This window comes from Physeter macrocephalus, chromosome 14, assembly GCF_002837175.3.
Source record: "Physeter macrocephalus isolate SW-GA chromosome 14, ASM283717v5, whole genome shotgun sequence".
In the NCBI taxonomy this organism is placed as follows: Eukaryota; Metazoa; Chordata; class Mammalia; order Artiodactyla; family Physeteridae; genus Physeter; species Physeter macrocephalus.
In genome coordinates, this window is record NC_041227.1 from 112,546,327 (window position 1) to 112,569,667 (window position 23,341).

At 45.8% G+C, this 23,341-nt stretch overlaps 2 protein-coding genes and 1 long non-coding RNA gene across 8 annotated transcripts in view; 1 reads left to right on the forward strand and 2 right to left on the reverse strand.

Annotated features, from left to right (window-relative positions):
- The window catches only part of ACSF2 (acyl-CoA synthetase family member 2), a 30,040-nt gene extending 17,705 nt beyond the window's left edge, over positions 1-12,335 (reverse strand). For 2 of the 5 annotated variants that reach the window (XM_028498637.2, XM_007103520.4), the window contains exon 1: positions 12,039-12,216. In XM_028498637.2, the coding sequence (XP_028354438.1) occupies positions 12,039-12,166 (128 nt within the window). In that variant the 5' untranslated portion in view covers positions 12,167-12,216. Of the gene's footprint in view, positions 1-10,588; positions 10,964-12,038 lie in introns of those variants that run through there. The other 3 variants (XM_007103521.3, XM_028498638.2, XM_028498640.2) reach the window with 3 other exon arrangements.
- On the forward strand, positions 11,597-22,046 carry LOC102995969 (uncharacterized). Of its 2 annotated transcripts, none has more exons than XR_002892741.3 (4): positions 11,597-11,883; positions 14,245-14,310; positions 19,523-19,635; positions 21,018-22,046. It is a non-coding gene; the product is annotated as an uncharacterized lncRNA (long non-coding RNA). The 2 variants fall into 2 exon arrangements; XR_002892742.3 differs by having other exon boundaries at positions 19,535-19,635.
- On the reverse strand, positions 15,388-15,762 carry LOC102995704 (60S ribosomal protein L31-like). The gene has a single exon (XM_055089976.1). It carries the CDS (start codon positions 15,760-15,762, stop codon positions 15,388-15,390), a length of 375 nt encoding a protein of 124 aa, XP_054945951.1.
- Positions 22,047-23,341: the final 1,295 nt, after the last annotated feature.

A 23,341-nucleotide genomic window follows, 5' to 3' on the forward strand; every position in this document is an offset into this window, starting at 1 on the left:
AAGATATCAAGTGTTGGTAAGCTCGTGGAGGAACTGAAACTCTTATGCACTGCTGATGGGAATGTAAAATGGTGCAGCTGCTGTGGAAAACAGTTTGGTGGTTCTCCAAAGAGTTAAACACAGAGTTAACATTTGACCTGGCAATTCTACTCCTAGGCCTATACCCAAAAGAAGTGAAAACAAGTGTTCAAAGATTTGTACACAGGGACTTCCCTGGTGGCTCAGTGGTTGAGAATCCACCTGCCAATGCAGGGAACACAGGTTGGATCCCTGGTCCAGGAAGATCCCACACGGAGCAACTAAGCCCCTGCGCCACAACTACTGAGCCTGCGTGCCACAACTACTGAAAGCCGGGTGCCTAGAGCCCGTGCTCCGCAACAAAAGAAGTCACCACAATGAGAAGCCCACACGCTGCAATGAAGAGTAGCCCCTGCTCGATGCAACTAGAGAAAGCCCGCACGCAGCAACAAAGACACAATGCAGCCAAAAATAAATCAATCAATAAAATTTTTCTTAATTAAAAAAAAAATTCTTAAAAAAAAAATTTGTACACAAATGTTCATAGCAGTACTACTCACAATAGCCAAAAGGTGAAAACAACCCAAATATTCAGTAACGGATAAATAAATAAACAAAATGGGGAATATCTCTACAATGGAATATTATTTGACCATAAAAAGGAATGAAGTACTGATACATGCTACAACATGGATGAGCCTTAAAAATATTGTGGTAAGTGAAAGAAGCCAGACACAGAAAATCACATATTGCATAATTCCAGTTATGTGAAGTGTTACGATTAGGTACATCTGTGGAGACAGAAAGTAGAGTAAGTGGTTGCTTCAGGCAGAGGGGATGGGAGGACACAGAGGTGATAGCTAAGGGTAGGGGTTGCACATATTCATGAACACACTAAAAATGATCAAATTGTACACTTTTAAAAATAATGCACATGGGCTTCCCTGGTGGCGCAGCGGTTGAGAGTCCGCCTGCTGATGCAGGGGACATGGGTTCGTGCCCCAGTCCAGGAAGATCCCACATGCCGCGGAGCGGCTGGGCCCATGAGCCATGGCCACTGAGCCTGCGCGTCCGGAGCCTGCGCTCCGCAACAGGAGAGGCCACAGCAGTGAGAGGCCCGCATACCAAAAAAAAAAAATAATAATAATAATGCACAAAATTCTATTCCTAGGTATACAGCCAACAGAAATCATACATGTGCTCATCAAAAGACAGGATATTTGCATTATTTCCAATATGAAAACTACTCAAATACTCATAAACAGTAGAATAGATAAACAGTGATTTATTATTTGCAATATTATATAGCAATAAGAGCAAATGAACTATGGCTACACCCAACAACATGAATGAAACTCGTTAAAAAATGTTAAATGAAAGAAGCCAGAGAGAAAAAGGTATATACTGTCTGATTCCATTTATATGTACAAAACAGGCAAAACCTAGCTATGCTGTTAGAAATCAACAGAGTGGCCAGCTGGGTGCTGGTTGTATGGGTGTGTTCAGTTTATCAAAAATTCATCAAGCGAGCATATAAAATATATGTACTTTCCTGAATCTATGTTATACTTCAATACAAAGTTAAAAAGAAGACCCTTCTGGGGCTTAAGCCAGTGTTGATAGAAACACAATTCATAAACTAAATTTAGCAACAGACTGTGGCATCTATTTACCAACCTGTCGAAAAATAAAAGAAGCATGTAAAATACATGCATAATTAATGAATAATGTATTTATTTATTTGCTTCTGTGCAAAATACATGCATACATTAATAAATAATGCTGGGAAAGCCAAGCAAACACATCTGTTTGTGATCTCCATCTTAGAAATTACTCAAGCAATGAAATAAGCTCAATTTTGAATGTAGCAGAATTTTCCTTTCTGGGAGTTCCAATATATGAGAAAGCAGTTTTGTGCCCTCTGTGCAGTTCCTGGTACCCTGTGACTGCTGGCCCAGCCAACCCGTTTCCTATATGGATGCAAGATCCCCACGTACAGGAGCACAGAGCATCTCAGGGCACATTGCTTACTATTTAGACTATGGCTTACTGGAGGCAAGGCTTTGGCCTTGCTCCAGCGGGAAACTAAGATCCACCTGATAACTATCTACTTGACAGTGTAATTTCCAATAATGTCTGTAGAGACGTTTAATGACAAGTCAGGAGTGTAATGATTATGATTTATGAAAAAGATGGGCACGCTCAGTGGGGAAGGGCAGAGATGGATAAATCTCCTGCAGGGTAGTGAACTGAAGGAAGAGAGAGAACAGTGAGCATCTCCCCTGTAACGCTGTCTTGCAGGTTTTCCCAGGCAAATCATCCCAAGTGCTCTTATCCCTGTCTTACAAATGGAGACAACTGAGAGAGAATTTAAGCAACTTGTCCAAGATGCCACCATAAAAGTTGGTAAAAACATCCTCATCATTCGATAACAAACAGCTTTCCACGAAAACAGACAAGTGACATTGACACATGAAACACACAAAAAACCCTGCAAACTTACAGAAGAAGGAAGACAGGTGGCCAGTAAGGATAGGAAAAGATGTCCATGTCACAAATCAAAGCAAAATAACCATAAGAGATCAGCAAAGATGGAAAATATTGATCGTATGGTGTCTGCAACTTATTTGCAAATGGTGGCCAAAAATATGTGTGTGTGTTTATAAAAGGGTATCTATAAAAAGGATTATTCATTTTTATAGATGAAGCAAGAGGTTCATTTTCTTAAGTTTCCCAGTCTGGTGGGTGGCAACGCTGGGGCTCTTTCTGCACGTACTGCTCTTTACACTGCAGCCCATCCACAGCCTCCTCTGGGGGTTGTACAGGGGCTGGAGCAGCAAACCTGAAGCTGATGGTGCCACAGGCCCATGGAGAGCCACCCTCACTTGGCTCTCACCTTCCAGGCCCTCAAGCCACACTGGCCCTTTTCCACGATTTATTTGTGGGATCTGATCATCTTCTTTGCTACCTCTGATCCCATGGTTCCAGCTCACCTCTCCTAGCACCAACTACAATGGCTCTGCACCCTAACTGCCTAGTCCCCTGGTTACAGCCACCTGGAAAGCCTTGTGCCCTGGTGTCAGCCCTGCTCAGTGCAGCCTAGCCTTCCAGCAGGACCTGGACAGAAAACATGGGCTGGCTGGCTCAGGGAACTCCTGTGAGCAGTTGTAGCATTCTGTGACATTCTAGGGCTGGTGACTAAAGTCAGGGCTAGAGACTCTGTGAGCACCAAGGATGCTAGTGCTGGTCCTGACAGGGTCAGGCAGAGACCACAGGCAGAGCTGGACCCTGAAGGAGCCATGGGAAGCAGGGACGACCGCGCCACCTGAGCACACAGGTCTGAGAATCTACTTGGGAGAGAAGCTATTTGTTTTGCCTCCTGTTACATATTACCTGCTGGGAGGAGGTTCTTCAGACCTGGGTCAGGGGCTTGCAAGTGGACCCTGCCCCTGTCAGAGGCTGGAATTACCCCAGGTCTTGGGCAAGGCCTCTTAATCCTTTCAGAAGCCACAAGAGAGGGACGTGAATAGATGCGAGGGGCCCATGGAACTGCAGGAACGGCCCCCACACTGAGGCCAACCACTGCTCCCCTAGGCAATGTGCCACACGAGCCACCAGCAAGAAAGCTTTAGAAAAGAAATCGAAAGCAATAGCCTGCTTTTGTTCCAAGTCATGGACTGGCCTCTGCTCCTCCCTCTACAGGCATTTGATGCCAGGCTATGCCCTGGGCTCTAAGAAGAAGATAAATCATCAACAAAGCTAAAAGACAGCAACTGCCTGGTTTTACAAATTTCATTTTATATATGAGACAAAGGATTAGTATTTAGTCGGTATTAAAGGGGGAAAAAAACCCCACAAATCAATAAGGACAAGCAGTCTAACACAATAAATATGCAAAGAATATGAGTATTCACAGAAGACATTTCAAAAGACACCTAATCTCCCTGGTAATCAGTGAAATGTAAACCAACCCACAATAAGATACCCTTTAGCCCCCCACCAGAGTGGCAAACACTTTATCCTTCAGCAATCCTAAGTATTTGCGAGGCTGTGGGGAAACAGCAACTCTCAGTCCCTGCTGGTGGTCATAGCAGTACAGCCTCTCCAGGGCAATTTCTAGAAAAGCTGAAAATGTCAACCCTTTAATGTGGCAGTTGCACTGCTGGAGACATAGTCATATGAAGGATTTATATACAGCAGGTGAAAAGAATAATCTAGATCTATAGGTGTCAATATAAATAGATCTCAAAAATATACTGTTGGGTGAAAAAAGAAGGGCACAGTGATATAATTTTTGCTAAAATTATAAAAGCATAAGTATTGTTTACGGACACACACAAAAAACTAAGAGCGCTTATTACTTGCTTGATAGGATTCTAAGTGTTTTACGAATTATATGATATTCTGTTTATGGATTCAGAGACATGTTAAAAGCAAAAAACTTGGGGCTTCCCTGGTGGCGCAGTGGTTGAGAACCCGCCTGCCGATGCAGGGGACACGGGTTCGTGCCCCGGTCCGGGAAGATCCCACATGCCGCGGAACGGCTGGGCCCGTGAGCCATGGCCGCTGAGCCTGCGCGTCCGGAGCCTGTGCTCCGCAACGGGAGAGGCCACAGCAGGGGGAGGCCCGCGTACCATAAAAAAACAAACAAAACACAAAAAAAAATCAAAAGCAAAAAACTTGCTCTGACACAACATACATTAAATTTATGACAGTGGCTCTCTGGTGAGGGGTTGGTTGGAGGAGACTTAAAAAAGGAACATCAGCTTGATCCGTAATATTTGATTTCTTTTATTTATCATTTCCTGTAACAAGTATGGCTATATTTTAATTTGGAGCAGTAGGTACACAGGTGCTTGTTACTTGATCATGTGATTGTATTAAAAATTTTTTTTCCATATGAAATTTTTAAGAAGAAAAATACAAGAGGCTTGATGATCTCCTAAGAAGGGTACTTCAACGTTCAAAAGAGAGAGCAACTTCCCGGCACAGACAGAATGACCCACTGGACCTGTCGTCTTAAGGGCCAGAACAACACTAACTTTTATGCAATAAGGAAGGGCTGCAGGCTGCCCATGAAGTTCATGTGCTGTCCTCTTGGGCAAGCCTGAGTCCTCAGTCAACATACTCACCCTTGTGTGAGACACAGCTCCAGCTAAATGTGCCAATGCATCTTCTAGCTCATGGCAGATGAGAGGCAGGCTCTCCTCCTCCATCTCCCTTGCACATCACCGCAAGATTCATTATTCAACCCAGCAGCCCAAGTACTGCTCACTGATCCACGCACCATGGGGCTGCATTCTTGCAGGGGTGGGCGGGCTCCTTTCCCTAAAAAGACACTAGGCTAGTGGTCAATCTGGGAGTAGAGATGGCAGATGCTTGGGCTGGAGGGGACAACTTTTAACCTGTAATAACTGTTTTATCCTGGAATAAAGTTATTTTTATGTACCCACAAAGATGAGTGACACACTTATACCAGCTACAACATACAACTAGTGTTCAAGAAAATGAAGGAGCTGTTGTGACAAATAAAATCCAAAGAGCACTAGTGAATGGTCATTTTCTTAATTGATGGCCATTTTAATGTGCAGTGGCCACCAAGGGCACAAGAATGACTATGATGTTAAAAGGTCCTCAGCAAAAAATAAGAATTTTGGGGGCTTCCCTGGTGGCGCAGTGGTTGAGAATCCGCCTGCCAATGCAGGTCACACGGGTTCGAGCCCTGGTCTGGGAAGATCCCACATGCCACGGAGCAACTAAGCCCGTGCACCACAACCACTGAGCCTGTGCCCTAGAGCCCGCGAGCCACAACTACTGAGCCCATGTGCCGCAACTATGGAAGCCCACACGCCTACAGCCCGTGCTCCACAACGAGAGAAGCCACCGCAATGAGAAGCCCACGCACCACAACGAAGAGTAGCCCCCGCTCTCCACAACTAGAGGAAACCCGCGCGCAGCAACGAACACCCAACACAGCCAAAAATAAATAAAAAAATTCATGAAAAAAATAAAAATAAATAAGAATTTTGACCTAAGTCTCTTAGGGGAAAAAAAAAAACTCAAAATAGATCACAGACTGCATGTAAAACATTAGAAACATTTAGAAAACAACATGGGAGAAAATCTTCAGGACCTAGGGCTAGGCAGAGTTTTTAAACTTGACACTACAAGCACAATCTATAAAATTAATAAACTGACTTCATCAAAATTAAAACTTTTCGCTCTGTGAAAGACCCTATTAAGAGGACAAAAAGATGAGACACAGAGTGGGAGAAAATATTTGCAAACCACATATCTGACAAAGGACTAGTATCCAGATTGCATAAAGAACTCTGAAAACTCAACAGTTAAAAAAAAAAAAATCAACTGGAAAATGAGCAAAGACATAAAGAGATGCGTCACCAAAGAGGATATACAGGTGGCAGATAAGCACATGAAAAGTTATTCAAGGGACTTCCCTGGTGGCGCAGTGGTGAGGAATCTGCCTGCCAATGCAGGGGACATGGGTTCGAGCCCTGGTCCGGGAAGATCCCCCATGCCATGGAGCAACTAAGCCCGTGAGCCACAACTACTGAGCCTGTGCTCTAGATCCTGTGAGCCACAACTACTGAAGCCCGCGCACCTAGAGCCCATGTTCTGCAGCAAGAGAAGCCACGGCAATGAGAAGCCCGCACACTGCAGCGAAGAGTAGTCCCCGCTCGCCACTCTAGAGAAAGCCCGCGCGCAGCAACGAAGACCCAACGCAGCCAAAAATAAATAAAATAAATCTATTTAAAAAAAAACCAGTTCTTAGATGATATAATATTGGGGACCACAAGGTGTAACTGGGCTGCCCAGTTCAGTGGGCCTAGAAGCCACACCGTCTCCATCACTCTCTTCTGGGATAGCCCCTTGACACATTTGTTAGATCTATTCTGAGGCCCCCACTTCTCAGCTTGCCTTTATGCTGCCATACCCAAGAGGTGAAATATTGAGCATAGGAGATCATGTCCTTTTCCCCCATGGTTATCAAGGAAAGCTAAACTGTTTAATGTATAACACACACGTCCATGAATTTTTTGTCAAGATTAATAGGTCACTCCTCCCAAAAGCAACCCTTGGTTTTGAGCAAAATAAGATAGACACAAGAGTGTATACTCTGAGATTCAAGAATAGACAAAATTAATCTATGGAGATTAGAAATCAGAACAGTGATAGTCTCTGGTTGGGGAAGGGAATTGACTGGAAAGGGGCACTAGAGAAATTTCTAGAACTGTGCTGTCTATATGGTAGCCTAGTCACACGTGGCTCTGGAACACTTGAAGCATGGCTAGTCTGAATTGAAGTGTTCTGTAAGTGTTAAATACACACCAGATTTGGAAGACTTTATGAAATAAAGAATATAAAATACCTCCTTAGCAATTTTCAAAAGATTGATTACATGCTGAAATGATATTTTGGCTATACTAAGTTAAAGAAAATATATCATTAAACTTATTGCCTATTTCTTATTACTTTTTTAATATGGCTACTAGAAAACGTAAAATTCCACATGTGGCTCACAGTATATTTCTACTGAACAGCACTGTTTTAGAGCGATGGACAAGTTCTGTATCTTGGGGTGTTGAGTAATGGGTGAATACATTTGTTAATATTCATCAAACTGCACAACTAAGATTTGTGCATTTTACTGTCTGTAATTATACCATAAAGTCCCATGATCTTTCCACCACCTGACATAACCTTCCTGAAGGAGTCCACAGCTTACAAAGAACACAGACTACAAAGAACCCCCAAGTGGTAAGAGCTACAATGAAGATTTTGAGCAAGGCACTCTGTATTGGTGGAAGCTTCCATTTTTAGCTCGAATAAAACTGATGGTGTATATGTGTTTTTGTACATGCAGAGAAAGTAAATAGGAAATTATTATTTGAGTCCAGTAAACTCAAGAAGACAGAGGGCCTGAAATACTTGGGGTTAGGAGGCATCCATGCTGCAGATTTTCCCTTGGGCCACTGTTCAGGGCTCATGGGAAAAGTACACAGGAGCCAGGGGTGGAGGCTGATTCAGAACACCTGCCCTTGATGGCATCACTAAGGTACATACAAGGTTTAGATCTTAGCTTTCTAGGGTCAAAACCCTCAATGTTTTCTGTTCACTCACAGAGGACTAGAGAAAACCAGAGAGTCCAGAGGTTAGGAAGAGTTCATAAGGGTTTAAGCATAAGTAAGATTTCATACAAGTATGAAGGCTTCCTACTTCGACCACAGCCCTCTTGGATTTAGGGATCCAAGTCTCAAAGCCCAGACTCCTTAGGAATCACAGAATGTCCACAGAAATACTGCAGAGTGCTTCTTGTCCAAGTGGCCTATTTTACAAAGAAACCAAGGTCCAGAGAGGTTGAGGGACTTGCCTAAATCCATACTGGTCGGGCTGGGCTTGCTTTCCTGTCATTCAGCTCCCAAACTGAGAAATACATGCATGCCAATGAGATTCACAGAAAATAAACATGTTTATTTCTGAAGGGAGAGGGCCCTGGCAGAATTATTGGTTCCTGTCGTTTATCAGGACACTCCTCTAGCAAGGCCCCTTTAAGAGATGAAATTACATCCTGTACTTTGGTTTGATGGGGTGGGGGAGGGGGGGGAGGGAAGCAGTCCTTTATCCCAACCAGAGCAGCCCCCAGCTTGGTTTAAGCAGTTGCCTCTGCCAGAACAGTCTATCTCCTACTCTCCAGACAAGGCTCTAAACTGTGGGTCTTGGGGTCATTGTAGGAATGTGCAAAGCCATTGTTACATAAGTACTTTGTCTCATAACTCATTAGCACCAGGCTGTGGGTAAGAATTTTCTTAGACGACCTCATTGAACTCTCACAACACTATTTACACATAACAAAAGTCTCAAGTTTAACTTAGTCCCAAAGCTACCAGCTAGAAAGTGGTTCTTTTGAACTTAGATCTGTCTGGCTCCAAAGTCTTTGTCTGTAGATTGAATAAATAAATAATGTGGGAGATGTTAGGAGGGCTTCATACACAGGGTTCAAAAGAGTTCAAGCACAAGCAAGAGTTTATATCAATACAAGTATACAGCCTTCATCCTTCAAACCACAGACTTATCATTGCAGGGATCAGGCTCAAATTCCAGCTTCTTTAGGAAGTCTTACCTAATCCCATTCCCACCTATCAGATTCTTCCCTGCTTTGATTGACACTCTCCTGGTATAGCATCCTTACGGCCTTGAATCAGTGGGTCTATGATCCTCCCCTGCAGATCCCTTTTTGGCAAAGAAGCCACTGGAAACAAGTTCATTCATCCTTGTATCCCCCACTGCACCCTCTACAGTAGATTGCATACCTACTGTGTGCAAGGCAGGAGAGGTAACTAAAACCGCTGTGTACCAGTCACTGATTACAATGTCCAAATTTATAGTTTATTTTCTATTATTACATTTAGACTGGAGTAAGGATATCATTACCAAATCCCTTTTTAATCATCTTTGGTAGATTATGGGAAGGGTCTATTTTTCTATTGTGATTTCTACCCAAAACACTTCCTAGCTTAATATAATCCCCTCATATAGGGACATCATTTTATAGTTTCCAATACTGGTCCCACCTGATTATAGCCATCCCCCTGGAGGGTGGTCCATGAAGCCCACTCATGCCCTTGCACCAACCATCAGCACTGAGTCACTGGAGCCCCCGCTCCGAGGGTCACACCTGATTCTGAGTGCTCCCAACACCCTGGGTGCAGCTGCCTCACTGGCAGCCCCAGGCCAGCATTAGAGGTCTGAAGGAAGCCTGCTTATTGGAGGTTCATCAGGAATCAGCATTGGATTCTGCCCTCCTAGGCTCCCTGAAGCTCCAAACTAGACCATCTGCCTTCCCTGGGGATGGGGTTGTGTGGACAAGGGAAAGGGGTTGGTGGTTCAGGAGGTCTGTAGAGCAATGGACAGCTTCTTCTTTCCTTCTGGGGAAAAAGGCTGTGGACAGTCCTGACTTTGATGGATTGGGGAATGTCCAGAAGATCCAGGGGCTAGATTTAGGGCTGGGCAGAGGCTGACATCTTGGTAACTGTCCAGAAGAGAGAACCAGGTGCAATAAAGAGGCCACTGAGGAGGGAATCCTCTCCTACCTTCAAATCACTTGAAATTCCTACCCGGACCCCATTTGGAGGTTCTCAGGTACCAACTCTGCCCCAGAGCAGAGGCTGAGAAGAGCAAGCCTTTGTCAATCCAGCATGTAGGTAGCATTAGTGACAAAGTCCACACAGGTTCCAAGGTTAGGTAACATACTCAAGGTCACACAGCAGGTAGGTGGAGGGCTATAACCCAAAGCAGTCTGGCTTCAAAGTTCTTGCTTTTTCTTAACAGTTAGAACTGGGGATCTGATAGGTAACAGGCATGGGGTGTTTGTCAGCAAGAAAGCAGGCTGTATGTGACCAGGTCAGAAAGAGCAGAGGACAGAAGTCCAGGAGCTTTGCGTACCATGGCACCTAGAACACTGAGTAGTGATCATCTTGACTTATCTTCTCCCTCACTAGACTACAAGTTCCCTGAGGACTGCGTTCTCTGGCTTTCATAACCACAGTACCTGCCCCGTGCTTGACGTGACGTACGTTCTCAGGAATATCTGTTGAATGCTTGAGACTCTTGAGGGCTTCTTAAGGACCAAGTAGGAGCAAAATCAGGTCAAACCACCATAGTCAGTAGGTAAGGCCTCAAGCACAAGGGAGTGGCAGGAATGGGAGGGAATTAGGCCAAATGCTCAGGAAATCTTTCTCTGGACACATGGATCTCCTCCTGACAGAGTCAGAATTTCTCTGAGGCCTGGTGCCCCTACTCTGCAATTGTAGGCCTGTAGCAGGTAAGAGACCTGCTTTGTTTACACATAAAAAGTCAAAGGTCAGGGGACTTCCCTGGTGGGGAAACGGTAAGAACCATTTTCTTCATCAGAATCCCATCTGCTGACCTGCCCTGAGCCACTGGGTTTTCCCAGAAAATTAAGCCTAGTGATCTGAAAGCACTGCATGCTTTCTATCTTCAGAAACCAGCAAGTTCAAAACGTTGTGATCTTGGAGTTCTAGCCAAAGAGGAAGAGTTTGCATCTCCCTCCAACTTCATTCCTTTTTTTTTTTTCTTTGTCTTTTTTTTTTCTTTGTCTTTTTTTTAACCAAGCAGTTCTCTCAGAGAACTTCCGGCTTCTCGTCACTTTTCCATGCCCAGGCCTACACTCCACCTGGTATCCAAACCCGTGTCCTGACCCCAGACCTAGTACCTGGCCTAGCTGGCTGGCAGGGCAGGCTCAGTGGTGCCCAGGCCTCCCCCTGCTGGGTGCTGAAGATAAAAGCCACCACTGATAACATCAGCGGGAGCCCAGTTCTGCTTAATCAACACACTTTCACATCTGTAATCTTACAGGGAGGTAACATTACTTACTGGGTTGCTGTAGAGGCAGCAAAACTACTGGAAACTCACATCCTCCACCTGCCAGCCCCCATCCCACCCTCTGCATTGAGAACAGAAGAAAACAGGCCCCGTAAGTAGCAAGGAGCCAAGTGGTGTTCGTCAGCAGCTGATGAGAGGGGAGACTGCTGAGCTTAGTGGCCTAGGGTGGACAACACCGGGTGGAAGAGCCCCAGGTTTATCCCTGCAAGGGGTCCAGCTCAGAGGCAGTGTCCTGGGGACAGAGTACAGGCCTTGCCCCTGCCCCTCCCCCTTGGGACAGACTGCTAAAGCCTCCCACTTCTGGCCATCAGTGTGCCCGTGAATGGACGAACCTGAAGTCCCAGACCAGAGCCCAGAGTCAGTGCACGGTCCCTGCCAGCCGCCAGTCGCAGCCCCAGTCTGCGTGGGCCAGGCCAGCATTTCCTGTTGCCTAGGTGCCAGGTGCGGGGTACCTACTCTCCCGCGTGTGCCGCCCGGAGGTGGGGCAGCCGCGGGCCTCCCAGCCCGAGCGCGATCGGCCCCCAGCAAGGTTCCGCAGGACCCCCAAGATCCCCTCCGGGGGACGGGGCCCGTCCCTCTCCTCCCAGGCCGCGTACCTGAGGGGACGGACGCCCCACAACCCCACTTCCTGCCAAACCCGGGAGAGGCCGACCCGGGCCCCCATCACCCCCGGGCTCCGGGCGCACAGCCTCCCGACGCGCAGCATCCCGACGTAAACAGCCATGGCTCGCGACGCCCGCGTCCGGGCCCGAGTAAACTTTTAGTGCGCTGAGGCGGGGCGAGCGCGGAGCGGGCGGGGAGGCGGGAGGGTCGCCTCTGCCTATGGGTTGCGGAAGACTAGGTGCCGGCCGGGCGGGGCGGGGCGAGGCGAGGCCTGCGAGGCTTGGAGGAAGAGAAAGTGCGCGAGTCACCTTCCCCTGGACCCACTGCCCTCCCCCTCCCACCCTCTTAAAATGGCCCTGGTTTCCTTCTGGATCCGACGTCCCCGGCCCGCAGCCCAAGGCAGGTCTCCCTTCCCAACCACCAGGGGCTTGGGTTTGGGGGCGCAAGAGCGTGTTGATTTCGTAGAGGGGGAGCCAGGGGCGCGGCGCGGCGACGCCAGACGCGGCCATCCCCCGAGCAGTGTTGGCGCGCGGGTCACGTGCTGCCCCCGCCCCCCCGCGGGTTGCCGGCCAGAGGCCAGGGAAGCCCGCGCGAAGCGCCCCCAAGCCATGCCGGCTGGAGCAGAGAGCCCGCGGGGGAGGGGAGGCAGCTGGGACAAAGCGTGGCGCGGCTGAGACCGCTGTGGCCCGAGTACTGGCTGAGGACAGACGTCAGCTTCAGAAGGGACTCAATTAAGAAATGGAGGGGACCCCCACGTCCCAAGCGTCAGCCTCCCATCCCTCCCCCAGACTTCTACCTTGACCTGCAGTGCACCCTAAGGTGGCCTCAGGCGTTGGAACCTGTCCACCATCCCCACCCCCGCGCGCCCCAGGCACAATTCCTGAGGCTGAGGAGTGAATGAAAAGTAAACCTCTCTCTCTCCAGACCCTCCCTGTGATCCCCTGAGGCCCAAGTGTGGTTGCAGGATGGAGAGAAGGTGACTGCCCATCTCTGGACCTAGCTAGGAAAAAAGGCACTGGACAGCAGTGTGGCACATGTGCCAGGTCCGTAGTGTCTCGGTGTAGCCATGGCCCTTCCTCCAGAGGAGAAGGGGGAGAGCAATACGGGAAAGACCCTGGCAGGGTGGCCTTCCCTCTCCTGACCCAGAGGCAGTGATACACACTGGGCCAGGAAGAAGGGGTGGCTGAGGGCGGGGCTTGGCCTGAGAAGATCTTCACCTTTATTTTGGCTCAACCGAGGTTGTGAGAAGGAGACAACGCTGCTCCTCTTCATGATCCTGAGAGTGACCTCGATCCCTCTGAAACCCTGGCTCCTGGGGAGGGTCCCCACACTTCAGCTGTGTGGGGATGGGACAGGAAGGAAAACAGAGGAGCACAGATTATAAGGAACTGGGCTTGCAAGGGCCTGCCTTCCTCATAGACTAGCTCACAGACTCTGATAGCCCAGCCCAGGGAATGTGGGGCACTAGGGAGTATCCCAAGTCAGCGTACCAAGCCCTGCTTGGCAGGCTCTGCTACTAGCTTGCTGGGTGACCCTGGGTAAGTCATTTCTCCTCTCTGGGCCTGTGAAGTGGGGAGTGGATACTGATCTTGCAGGCCCTTGCACTTTCCTTGCTAGTTTGAGGATCCTGGAGGGGGAAGGGCGGGATGAGTCCCTCCCTGAACTTTGCTCCAGACTCAGCTTTCCACACACTGTGCTTTCCTGACTTCCCAGACATAGATGTTGTGGAATCACAGCCACCAGTTTCAAGATATCTCCCCATGCCAGGCTCTTCATGCCCGGCTCTTCAAGGACATTATCTCTGCCCTCACAATCAATCTGCAAGGAACAGGCATGCCTTGGAATGTGTCTCTGTTTTTATGGATAAAGAAATTGAGACCCAAAGTGGTTCAGCTACTTGTCCAAGGTCAAGGTGGGCTCAGTGAACACAGGCCAAGGCTCTGTCTATACTCAGTTTGTGGCTTTGGGCAAGTCACGGGGCCTTTCCAGCCTCAATCATCTTTAAAATGGGAATAATACTATCCTCACACAGAAGGCTGGGGTAATCATTGAGTACAGTAGCACAGAACTGGTATTCGACCAGTTTTCAGTGATGGTTAGTTTCTTTTTCCATCGTCTTCTTCCTCCTGTGTCTACACTCTGAGACCTTCCTCTGCATTAGGTATTGCAAACCTTTTTTTTTTTTTTTTTTTTTTTTAGGAGGCAGAATTACTTTTCATCTCTGCAAAGCCTTGAGAGCTGTGGTAGGCACCGGTTCCAAGGAAGGTGAGGAGGGCTGGGGGAAAGAAAAATGGAAATGCCTGATGTGAGAGTTCCTGAGTCCGGGTAGCAGATCATGGTGACCAGAATTCTTGGGTCACTTTGAGGAAGTAGGTAACTGGGCACATTGGCCATCCATGCCCTCCAACTTTCCTCCCTCATCCGTCAACCAACTCAGTTCCTCATAGCTCCCCAAGGGGCTTTCTGCCTGATCCGAGCATATCTGCTTGTGCTGCACATGACTTGCATGATTTATGGCCCCTGTGATTTTGCTCTTGCCTTTGGCTACCCTGAGAAAGCCCTTAGGCCTTCCCCTTTGCCAACTTCCTTCCCTTCCTGTGCTTCAAAACCAGTCTCAAACTGTAAACATAATTTACTGATTTTTAAAAAACTTCTTAGCATCAACCTATGAAAGAGTCCAGAGGACTTAACTGAAGTTAGGGAACAGAATGTAAATGCTACAAAACTTGGAAGTCACACTTGACAGTAGTGTTGAGAGGTAAGGGACAGGAGATGAGAGTGGAGGCAGATACTCTTACCTTACAAATTGAGGTGTCAAGAGTTCCTGTTTATTGATGATGGAACATGAAATAAAGGAATGTGTCCTTGGGCTTCCCTGGTGGCGCAGTGGTTGAGAATCCGCCTGCCGATGCAGGGGACACGGGTTCGTGCCCTGGTCCGGGAAGATCCCACATGCCGTGGAGCGGCTGGGCCCGTGAGCCATGGCCGCTGAGCCTGTGCGTCCGGAGCCTGTGCTCTGCAACGGGAGAGACCACAACAGTGAGAGGCCCGCGTACCACAAAAAAAAAAAAAAAAAAAAAAGGAATGTGTCCTTTAAAGTTACAAAGCAACCAGTGTACGTACAAAAATAGCAATAAAACTATATTAGAAGGACATGAGGAGGAAAGATGGGAGTGCGAATCCTTACCTTTTAAACAGAAAATCAAGAAATGTCTGAATAAGTATATTGTTTAGAGGTAAATAACAGAAGATAAAACAGAAACAGTTAAAGTAATTCAAATGGTTCCCTTTGGACTTTTTTTTTTTTCTGGCATTTCTATAACTTTATTTGACAATCAGCAGTTAGTTCTCATCCACACTAACTGTCTGCAGATTTTTGAAAGTGGTGACAGGTAAATTGGTAACCAACGTATAGAGCTTGTTTGGTGAATCTTCATCTTTATTATGTTTTCTGGACAACCGCACAGGGATACGGTATGGGACACTCCTTATTCCTTTGGCCCAGACAGTTTTGTTGAGCCTAGTGTCAGTGCGTACATCTGGAATGCCCATCTCCTTCACGGCAAATTTCCAGATTTCTTTGAGTGCCTGAGGGGCCCGCTTCTTGAAACCCACTCCAGGGATGCACCTGTGAACGTTGATAGTGTATACTCTGGTCACCACCTCGTTGATGGCTAACCAGCCCTTCTTCTTCTCGCTGCACTTTGCAGGAGCCATCCTGCCGGGCTGGGGTTGGAAAGGATTCCCTTTGGACTTGAATAGACATTTCTCCAAAGAAGATGTATGAATGGCCCACAGACACATGAAAAGATGCTCAACATCACTGGTCATTAGGGAAATACAAATCAAAACCACAATGAGTTACTACCTCACATGCTTTAGGATGGCTACTATCAAAAAAACAGAGAACAGCAAGTGTTGGCGAAGATGTGGGGAAATTGGAACACTTGTGCATTGCTGGGGGGAATGTAAAATGGTGCAGCGGCTGTGGAAAACAGTATGGCAGTTCCTCAAAAAATTACGAACAATTACCACATGATCCAACAATTCCACTTCTGGGTATGCACCCAAAAGAACTGAAAGTAGGGACTTGAGTAGACATTTGTACTTCAATGTTCATTGAAGCATTATTCACAATAGCCAAAGCAGAAACAACCCAAATGTCCGTGGATGGATGGATGGATAAACAAGATGTGGTGTATACAACAGAATATTATTCAGCCTTATAAAGGAAGGAAATTCTGACTCATGCTACAAGGGTCAACCTTGTAGCAACATTTAAGGTATGCTAAGTATGATGAGGACAAATACTATATGATTTCACTTATATGAGGAATCTACAGTAGTCAAATTCATAGAGACAGGAAGTAGAATGATTTTTGCCAGGGGCTGCAGGGAGGGGGAATAGGGACTTATTGTTGTAGGGTACAGGATTTTAGTTTGGGAAGATGGAAAAGTTCTGGAGATGGGTGGTGGCGATGGTTACAAACAATGTGAATGTACTACTACTTTTTGTTAAAAAGCCTTTTCCTTGTTTTATTTTCCTAAGATGTGTACATTTTTTCTCTTAATAAATTTATTAACAGCCCAAGGGAGGCATCCTGACTAGTGCCATTTACAGAGACTAGCATGTTTCATGAGGTTTTCAATGAGTGCCAAGGGGTTACATAGGCCTGCAGTTGGCCCTGGAGTCAGGTCTGGGAAGAATCCAGCTCTGCTGCTTTTCCTCTCAGTGACCCTGAGCAAAGTTCTTTTCTCTGGTGTAATTTTTCAAAGCTCTCTGTTGTAAATGACTGTTTCCAAGTAGTATATGAAAAATGTCTCTTTCAAAGAAATTTCTTCACTGTAAGTCTGAGAAGGGAGCTGTCTAATAAGAGATGCAGTAGTCATGAAGGAAATGTGGGAAAAAAGACACTGTTGGCAGCCACATAAAGAAGAAAAAGGAGGATGAGGAAGGGAGTTTTAATTTTGAAAGAAGAGATGACAGTGACTTGATACATGATGCCTATACTATGCCAATCAGATCCAGTAGCCAGTATCAAAAACAAAACAAACAAAAAAACAAGGCTGATAAAAATTGTTCTAAAAACGATGTTTCTGATTTTCAAGCTGAAAGTGAAAATAAGGAATTCGTTCTGAACTGCTGTGTAAAGTAAAACTATTTGATCACAACTAATGATGGCAGACACAGACAGTCATGATCTTAAACAATCAGTATTTTCTTGCTGACAATTCAAAATTGAAAAAACTAAAGAAACTGCAATCCCAGCAGCTGCCAAAAGTTGTGAAAGCCTTGCTTTCATAAAGAGTGTAGTACAAAAATCTTTCTTCAGACGATGTAATTTTAAACTTTTCTTGGGTCAAAGTCAAGAGCTAAAGTCATCTCTCAAGACTTGAATAAGACCCAGTGTTATCAGACCAAATCTAATTTATCTTCCTTTACTCAATCATTGGTTCAACAGACATTCCCTGAGTGCCCACTAGGTACCAGGAACAAGGCTGGGCTCTCAGGCTGCAGATATGAATAAGACAGGTGGGGCTTCCCTGGTGGCGCAGTGGTTAAGAATCCGCCTGCCAATGCAGGGGACACGGGTTCGAGCCCTGGTCCGGGAAGATCCCACATGCTGCGGAGCAACTAAGCCCGTGCGCCACAACTACTGAGCCTGTGCTCTAGAGCCCGCGAGCCACAACTACTGAAGCCCGTGTGCCACACTACTGAAGCCCGCGCGCCTAGAGCCTGTGCTCTGCAACAAGAGAAGCCACCACAACGAGAAGCCTGCGCCCCGCGATAAAGAGTAGCCCCTGCTCACTGCAACTAGAGAAAGCCCGCGTGCAACAGCGAAGACCCAATGCAGCCAAAAATTAAATAAATGAAAAAAAAAAGGCAGGTGCCTGCTCTCAGGGACCTCACTGTCTAGTAGAGAACACCAACCCTGAGACTGATGGTGGCATGTGGTGTGGCCAGTGCCATGGGAGAAGGGGGACAGGGGACAGGCACCTACCCTAGGTGTGTCACCGAGGGTCTCTTAGAGGTCTGAGCTGAGTGAGTAGTGTATTAGTTTCCTAACACTGCTGGAATAAATTACACAAGTTTAATGGTTTAAAACAACAGAAATTTATTCTCTTACAGCTCTGGAGGCCAGAAGTCTGAACTGAGTCTTATGGGACTAAAATCAAGGTGTTTGCAGGGCTAGTGCTTTCCAGAGGCTCTGGAGAGAATTGTTCCTTGTTGCTTCCAGCTTCTGGTGGCTCCAGGCATCACACTTATCTCTGCCTCCTTGGTCACATTGCCTCGTCCTCTTCTATGTCCAGTCTCCCTCTGCCTTTCTTATAAGGACACTTGTGATTACATTTAGGGCCCACATGGTTAATCCTAAAAAATCTCTCCATTGCAAGATCTTTAATTTGATTACATCTGAAAAGTCCCTTTTGCCATATAAGGTAACATATTCACAGGTTCCAGTGATTAGGACATGGATAACTTTGGGAGCCATGATGCAGCCCACCCCAGATAGGATTGGGAGGGGAAACTGTGGACGGCCAATGGGATGTTTATAGGGGGAGGGTATATAAATGGGAGTGTGGAGAAAGTATACGTGAAGGCAGGGAGCACATACATTCTGGAAGTTACTAGTATTGTTATGGGAGTGCTTTTTTGGGAGTAGTGGGAGGCAAGGCAGGGCCTTATGAGAGAGGCAGGCAAAGTGTATAATGATTACGGATTTTATTTCCAGCATGCCCTTAGCTGGCAGGTGGTATGTGGTAGGTACTCAATATATTTTGGGAGATTTGAGTCAAATGAATGACTCAAAAAGTTATATTCTTAGACTGCCTACTATATATTTGTTGGAGGTATAAATAGAAAAAGAATCTCCATTTGGTGGTATTCAAACCCTATGACCAATAAGTGAGGCCTTTCAAGGCCTAGGCAGTATGTCAGGATGCGTCCAGATGCTGGTACCATGACCTAAGCTAATCCATCTTGCCACTCTGCCACTCTCAGTGTACAGACAATGTCTTCTTCCCTGATGGTCTCACCATGGCAGTTCCAGGCATCACACACAGACAGAATCAGCAGAGAAGCATAGCAGCCTTTGATTAGCAAGGAAAGCCTTTCTCTTGAGCTCCCCAGCAAACTCCCTGGGGTTCAATCATTGTTATCCCTGCCAACAATTCTAATGCAACCAGGGCATGGGGTAGCCGTAGGGCATCAGTGGAAAGAGCTCGCTTTTGGTCAGGGTGATCAGGCAAGTATTTCTGGAGGAGGTGGCCTCTAGACTGTGCCTTGAAGGATGAAAAGGATGGTGACAGTGGAGAGGGAGGAAAGGGCATTCTAAGCTGAATGGCATGAACAAAGAGGAGGAGGTGGAAACATACAAGAGTTGATTGGTTTTACAGGAATTTTTTTTTTTAAGTGCCTTCTAGGGACTGAGAACTTTGTGTATTTTTTCCCATTTAATCCTTATTCAAAATATAGCTTCCTCTATAGGTGGAAATTTATGATTGAGGAAATCCAGGATTGGAGAGATTCTGTGATGTGTCCAAAGTTGGCAGAACCAGGACTTGATCTCAAGTTGTCTCCAACCTACGGTGATTTTATTCATTCATTCATTCATTGTTTATTTATTTATATTAAACTTTTCTACATTATAATTTATTACAAAATTATAATACATGTGCCTTGTAACCGATGTTCAAGGTAAGCAAGGTTAAAAAGTGTGGGTATTCCATACCTTTCCCAAGCTCTATACACATGTAGACATATGTAAATGTTTCTTCACCTCTTCCTTTATGTATTTTTTCCAAAAAATGAAATCATCCTGGAAAATTGATGAAATCTGAATAAGGTCCATAGATTGATAATAGTATTGATCAGTATTAACTTGTTGATTTTTATAACTATTCTGCGGTTATATAAGAGTTTTACTTGTACCTGGGAGAGACACACAGTTGTATTTATGGATGAAGAGATATCATGTCTGCAACATACTCTTAAATAGTTCAGAAATGTGTATATATTTCTGTAGTAAAATGTTAACAGTTGGGAAATTTGGGTGAAGGGTATCCAGGAATTCTTCCTTCTATCCTTGCAACTTTTCTTTAAGTCTGAAATAAGGTCAAAATTTTAAATTTTTTAAAAATGAGATCATGCCGTGCATCTTACTCAGTGACTTGCATTATTTGCTTGAGCATATACAACAAACATTTTTTTTCTAGGTCAATACATGTAGTTCTATGAATTCTCCTTAATGGCTGCATAGTGTTCCACAGTGTGGTTCCATTGTGTAAATACATTCTAATTTGTTCAACTACTCCCCTTTTGATGGATTTGACTTTAAATACAATGTTAATTATATATTAAGGGCTCCTGTAAGTTTGTATCTGTTTCCACACTCTCTATGTTGTTCCATTGATAACTGCCCATGACAGTGTTATACTGTTTTGAGTTTTCTTATAAAATCAAATATCTGGTTGGACAGGACCCTCATGGCTATTTTTAATTTCATGAAGTGTTCTTGGCAATTCTCATACACTTACCCTCCCATATGAATTAGATTTTTTCCATCTTATATGCATTTTAAGATCACTTTTACCTAGTTCTAAAAACAAAAATCTTTTTGGGATTTCTAATTGCAATTACTTTAAGTTTGAAGTTTACTTTGGGACGGACTCATTTATAGGAACATGGTTTATCTCTCTACGTGTGGAAGTATTTAAAGCAAATCTATGTAAATAAGTAAGCTATATATACAGAGATCATGGGCCTTAAAAAGCTCTTTGGGGCCTTTTTCAAGGGCTCTCTGAGTCTGACTTTTTTTCAGTCCACCTCTGGCTGTGGGTTGAAGCATGAAAGGGGCCAACTGCCCTCAGAAAGTTTGACGTCACTGCATGGTGCCATTCAGCTCTTTCCTGCATGTATCTCTCTGTGGGTCCTTGACACACTTTCCCATTTTATTATCCCCATTCGACAGAAGGTGAAACAGAAGCTTGGAGTGCTGGATCAACTTGCCAGGATCGCACTGGACCTAGCAGTGGCAGCGCTGGCCTGATGCCCAAGGTTTCCAGCAAGCTGCTTCCTCCTGTCCTGGTCCTGAGCTTTGTCTTCTCAAGGGCTATGCTACCTGTGTTCTCTTTGGCAGCTGCTCAAACAACCTCAGTATCCTGACACAAGATGGCACTTCGTTTGAGGAGCTGCAGCGCAGGGCTAGTCTATTGTTCCTGAGGAAAAAGCTGTCAACAGATAACAGGCTTCACTTTCTCATGAAGCTGTGGTTTTCCAGCCTCAGGGACTGAAAAAAATCTTTCTCAAAGTGAAGAGCTGCTGTCAATTCCTCACTCTGCTGCCCTGCTTCCCTGGGCTGCATCTCTGCCTGTCTGAATCTGACCCATTCTTCAAAGCCCAACTTAAATGCCACTTCCTCCATGGAGCCTTTTCTGATTTTTTCCTTCCTCCCAGGCTCCTCCTCCCTGCCATGCTGGGTATGACCCACCTTCTTCCAAATACGCTCACTTGCTGTGGCTGTCCTTAAAGAGATAAATAGTTGACTTCTCTGAGCCTTAATTACTTCCTTTCTAAAACTGAAATAATATCTGCCTTTATATCTGGCTGTTATGAGTTAAAAGAAATAATATACGTAAGTCACAGTCCTAGGCACACAGAACGCTCTTACATATGTTAGTCTAGTGATATCACACTCAAATGTACACCCGCACAGCCCTGCACATTCACACGCAGATTTTCTCTGTATGTGTTAGGACCCTTATTCTTTCTACCTTCTATAATAATTATGTGTGTAGGTTCCTGGGGTGAGGGTAGGGAAATAGGGTGTAGTGAAAAGAAAAAGAATTTGGAATTAAAAATTTGGGTCTTCCCCTCAACCAGCTGTGTGACTGAGATCAAGTTTACTTCTCCTCCCTGAGTTTCTTCCTTCATAAAAGAGAGATAACAAAAAAATATGCTTCATAGTCTCTTCATGTATCAATACATTATCAAAATAAGACTGGTGTATATGTATAGCTGATTCACTTTTTTATAAAGCAGACACTAACACACCATTGTAAAGCAATTATACTCCAATAAAGATGTTAAAAAAAAAAAAAGGATGCTAAAGGGCTTTAGAGATTGCCAAGTGCTAATGTATTGTTACCCAATTGCTCTTGTCTATTTCCCAGAAGCCTAGAGCACAGTGCCTTCCTGGGGATGGGGAGGGGTGCACACAATGATTTGTTAAATGAGTAGGCCATGGCACTGACTTCTTTTGGTCTCCATAATTCCCCTCTGAGAGAAGTTTTAATATCCCCATTTCAAAGATAAGCAAACTGAAGCTTGGAGTGGGTAAAGTGCCTCATTCATTCATTCAACAGACCCCTGAATGAGCAACTACCCTGCATCAGATTCTGGGGATACAAAAACGAAATCCCTGCCATCACAACCCAGAATGGAGGAAAGAGACATAAAGGTAAGTATAACACAAGGTGGATTCCAAGTGATAGCTAGTATTTATTGGGTACTTACTAAGCGCCAGACACTGCTGTAAGCTCTTCATGTGTTTTACTCCTTCCATCCTCCCCAAACTCTATCAGCCAGGTACCATTATTATGCATGTATCCATAGATGAAGCATGATGATTGCTTAAGGATTCATAAACCTCAGGGAAGTTTTCCTGAAGGACTAGGAATTAGCTAGGCAGAGAAGGTGGGTGGAGAAGGCAGGGCCATTTCAGGAGAGGGAAAGGTTTGGAGGCCACCTATTGGAAGCCTCCACAGCATCCCAGGCAGGGGCTGGTCAGGAGGCTGCAGGAGCACGCAGGGCTCACTGTAGAAAAGAGAGTGGTCCATATCCTACAGGTAGCTATTTGAAGGGTTTTAAGCAGAGGAGAGACTTGGCTAGATTTTTAGAAAGATCATCTGGGCAGCTGGGTGGAGGTGGATGGAAGGGAGAGAGACTCAGAATAGTAATCCAGGCTCAAGCTGATGGTCGCCTGGACCAGGGCTTGGGGCAGTGAGGAGGAGATGACAGAGAGGGGCAAAGTTTTCCGGATCATGATGGTTTGGGGATTGTTAGAGGACAGAGAGCAATTTTGAAGGACACCCAGTTTCTGCTGCTAATCCAGGGGGATGGGGGAGATCTGATGAGGTCAGTTTTGGATGGAGCCCAGGTCTTCTGGCCCCCAGTCTTTTCGCCTCCTGGCGCTGCCAGCGACGACTGCCCGCGGGCGTGCCCTCCCAGCACCAGGGAACACAGCTGCTCGGCCGGCGACTGAACTCAGAGCCGGAAACTCACGCTCCCGGCGGT